At 40.5% G+C, this 3,791-nt stretch overlaps 1 protein-coding gene across 1 annotated transcript in view; it reads right to left on the bottom strand.

Moving 5' to 3' along the window:
* Nucleotides 1-32: 32 nt before the first annotated feature.
* CSUI_010121 (abc1 family protein) overlaps nt 33-3,791 on the bottom strand; it is a gene marked incomplete at its 3' end in the record, with an annotated part of 8,095 nt that continues 4,336 nt past the window's right edge. The window contains exons 3-6 of the mRNA XM_068070226.1: nt 3,306-3,482; nt 2,606-2,733; nt 1,090-1,203; nt 33-242 (exon numbers count right to left, since the gene is read on the bottom strand). Coding sequence (XP_067917800.1) covers nt 33-242; nt 1,090-1,203; nt 2,606-2,733; nt 3,306-3,482 — 629 coding nt within the window. The remainder of the gene's footprint in view (nt 243-1,089; nt 1,204-2,605; nt 2,734-3,305; nt 3,483-3,791) is intronic.

The following is a 3,791-nucleotide window of genomic DNA, read 5'->3' as shown; positions in this document are numbered from 1 at the left end:
AAAGAAAGAAAGAAAGAAATGTTAATTACAAGTTTCGAGAAAGCGAGCTGTCCTTTCGAATCGAAGGTTTTGACGAGCCCCCAGTCAAGGATCACAGGCGTGGCGTCTCCTGTCTCCTCGTCAATCTGAACGAGAATATTGCCTGGATGAGGATCTCCGTTGAACAGGCCGTCTATATGAATCTGATAGGCAAAACTATCGCATAACTTATACATCAGCTCACGACGATCTACTTTATACTCCTGAAGCAAGAAAAAGGANNGGGGAGAGAAAAGGAAACGGAGAAACGAGAAAGAAGCAAGAAAAAGGAATGAGAAGGTAGATAGGAAAAGAAGAAAAGAAAAGGATGAGAAAGTGAAAGAAGAGCAGGAAGGAAGCACAAAGCCGGGAGAAAGAGAAAAGGAGAGAAAAGATAAATAAACCCCTAGGCTGACCCTACATATAGACAAATAGAGAGCCTTTGTAATAAGATCTCACTCAGTAGACAGATATATCATGCAGAGCATTGGTTGTCTGTCTATCTCATCTCTCCTTCTTGATCTCTTTCATCTTCCCCGATTTCTTCACCTCCTCCCTATTCAACTCAAGAAATGTTTGGACGAGGGGAAGAAGAAGAAGAAGAAATGACAAGTGAAATCCACTCGACTTGTAATCCATCGTCAGAAGACATTTAGGTCGCCGGCACTCTAGAGACAGTCATACATACATACATACGGAGGTACCCGTATACGTATGTATATAGATAGACATACAAATGGATGGTGAGTAGACCTACTCTTTATATATGTATCTACGTACGGGGTGCACGTGGACGTACACATATATGTGTATGTAAATATACGCACGTTGAGAAATGTACGTGCACACTTGCATGCATAAGATGTCTTCATACATGTATATCTACACACATAGAGACACCAATATCTAAATACATAAATGCATATATATATATATATATGTCGACGTGTCTGGATAGAGAAAGAAAGAGAAATACAGAGTACGAAGAAGACTGTTGAATTGAGCTGCTTCTCTTCGAAGAAAAAGATATAGAGAGTGAACGAGAAAGAGAGAGAGATCTTTTCTTCTTACATCGAGTTTGTCTAGATCAGTGATCTTGAACCCTTTGACGAATTCCATTACCATGACCTTCTTCGAAGTTAACTCAGGATAACATTGAGGAATAATGACGTCGATGCCTGACCTCTACGGGTGAAGCAACAAGAGAGAAAAGAAAAGCAAAAAAAAGACAACACACCCACAACAGACTAAACGTAGTGTCCACATGACGCCTATGTAGATAGATAGATAGATAGATAGATACTAACGGTGCAAGAACTTATGCAACCGCCAAGCGACCTCTGTGTAGAAACAGAAGTAAGTGTACATAATCGTTCTTCTTCAACCTAGATAGCTAGAGAAAAACTGCCTCCATCGAATATCTCGCCTCTGAATGAAGCCACATGACTATCGTGAACATTCTCATTATTCTCTCTCTCCTTCTCTTTCCCGTTGTTGTTGCTGTTGCTGTTTGGGGCTCCTCTCATTAGTCCAGCATAACGGTAGTGACGGTCACGATGGTTACCACGAGTCATACTTACAGTAGTACCAGTTGGAGTAGCAGTCGTAGCTATAGAAATAGTAGTAGAAGTAGTAGTAGTAATGGTTAAAGCAGTAGTAGTAGTGATAGTACGAGTAGTCAGCTATAGTGGCTGTAGTAGTTATAGCAGCAGAAGTAGTGATAGTAGTGGTTGCTGCAGTAGCAGTAGTAATAGTGGTAGCTCTGTAGTCATAGTAGTTAGAGTAGCCGTAGTAGTAGTAGTTACGGTAGCAATAGTATTAGTTACAGTAGTAGCCGTCGTAGTTAGGAAAGCAGCAGTAGTAGTGGTAGTAATAGCTACGATAGTAGTCGTCGTTGATAGTCTCAATAGTAGTAGTAGAGGTTAAAGTGGTATTAAAATTCCTATCACCCCTCCCACGCAGACACGAGACCCATTGGCATGTAGAGTCCAGGGGCCCCTTCATTCTATTAGAACAACAAGCCGAAGAGAAGAAGACGAAGAAGAAGAAGAGTGAACTCCTATGATCCATTCATCCTTTGTAACAATGGCACTGCTCGTCATTCTCCTCTTGCTCCTCCTTATTCATAAACTACATGTGCATTCAACACATCTCTACCTTGATCTATCTCTCCATCTATCTCTCTTTGATCTATCTCTCACTCTCTCTCTCCCTTCATACCTAAAGGAATAGTGTTACATACCCATCCACCTATGTATTTGTCATCTATCCACATATAAGCCGAATGTAGTAGAAGAACAACAGGTAGTTACAACCAAGAAAAGAAAGACGAGACGGATGATGCACCAAACAAGAGCAGTCGTGCTTTTGAACAAAACTCACTCCACCATAGGAATATATATACATACCTGTCTATATACATCCATCCCCTATAAGTATGCACATCTATAGAGATCTATACGAGAGTACTACACACCTATTCATACAGGCATAGGTCCATTCCTGCATACACATTCAAAATACTCATAGATATATACATATTCACGCATACTCAGGCATACATCTTCATACATCTACATCTCCATACCTTGACGGCTTCATATGCTCTTAGTTGATGTGAGAGCTCATAGCGGAAGTCTAACTCCTTTGCTGCCGCTCTCTGCCACTCCTCTAGCACTGGACCAAAATTCAACCCCGACTCTAGCAAGCCAAAGGCTATACGAAACAACAACAGAAGAAGAAGAAGCAGAAAGAAGAGGAGAAGAAACAAAACAAGAAGATGAAAACAGAGAAGAGAACGAACGAGAGATACATACGAGAAGAACAAGACTACAAGGATCATCTTTATTCTGTGTACATATCTACCTATCGATATATATAAATATGCATATATGTAGATCTACGTGTCAACAACATATGCACGTATATACACGTGCGTAGTGAGACTATCTGCAGCTCTATGTGCAGTATAGATAGATAGATAGATTAAAGATAGATTAAAGATAGATTAAAGATAGATTAAAGATAGATAACACTGGGGAATATCAACAGCACAAGAAGAAGAGTGAGCAAGGCTGCATGTAGTGCTTTGACAAATACATAGACACATACGTATAGATATATACATACCTTCGGCTAGTCTTCTTCCACGTTCTATCCATGTGTACAGGTATCTATCTATCGCGACACATCTTCATATCCATATATTCATATACACATTCGTCCATGTGCATACATACACAAAGGCGTACACACGTACATATTCATTCATAGATCTTCGTACATACCCCATGAGAGTTGTTGGAGATTCTTCATATCATGACTGAGAAGAGCCTCGACGTCTGCATGTTGGACTTTGATCACCACTGGACTTCCATCCTTCAGCCAAGCTCGATGCACTTGGCCTATCGACGCCGATGCTAAGGCCTGGGGATCGATCTCCTTAAAGATTTCCTCAGGATTACCTAGCGAAAGAGAACAGAAGAGAAAGAAGAAGATAGATGCGAGGAAAATGAAGAAAGAGAAGAAGAAATATAATGGAGAAGATGAGGATGACGAAAAAGAAAAGGATATACAGTAAGGATTCATACACACTTCGTACACAAGCAATAGGCATGTATGCATATATTTACGAGCATGTAGGTACGACTGAATGTGTATGGATGAGTATGTATGGGAAGAGCTGAGAAAGACGAAAGAGGTAAACTGAGGAAGACACAAGAATAATGAAGGGGCACTGCGGGGTGCCTATACAAGTAGATAGATAGATAGAT

The sequence above is a fragment of the Cystoisospora suis genome (genome assembly GCF_002600585.1).
Source record: "Cystoisospora suis strain Wien I chromosome Unknown contig_6700, whole genome shotgun sequence".
Lineage (NCBI taxonomy): Eukaryota > Apicomplexa > Conoidasida > Eucoccidiorida > Sarcocystidae > Cystoisospora > Cystoisospora suis.
This window is presented reverse-complemented; position numbering and strand designations above follow the sequence as displayed.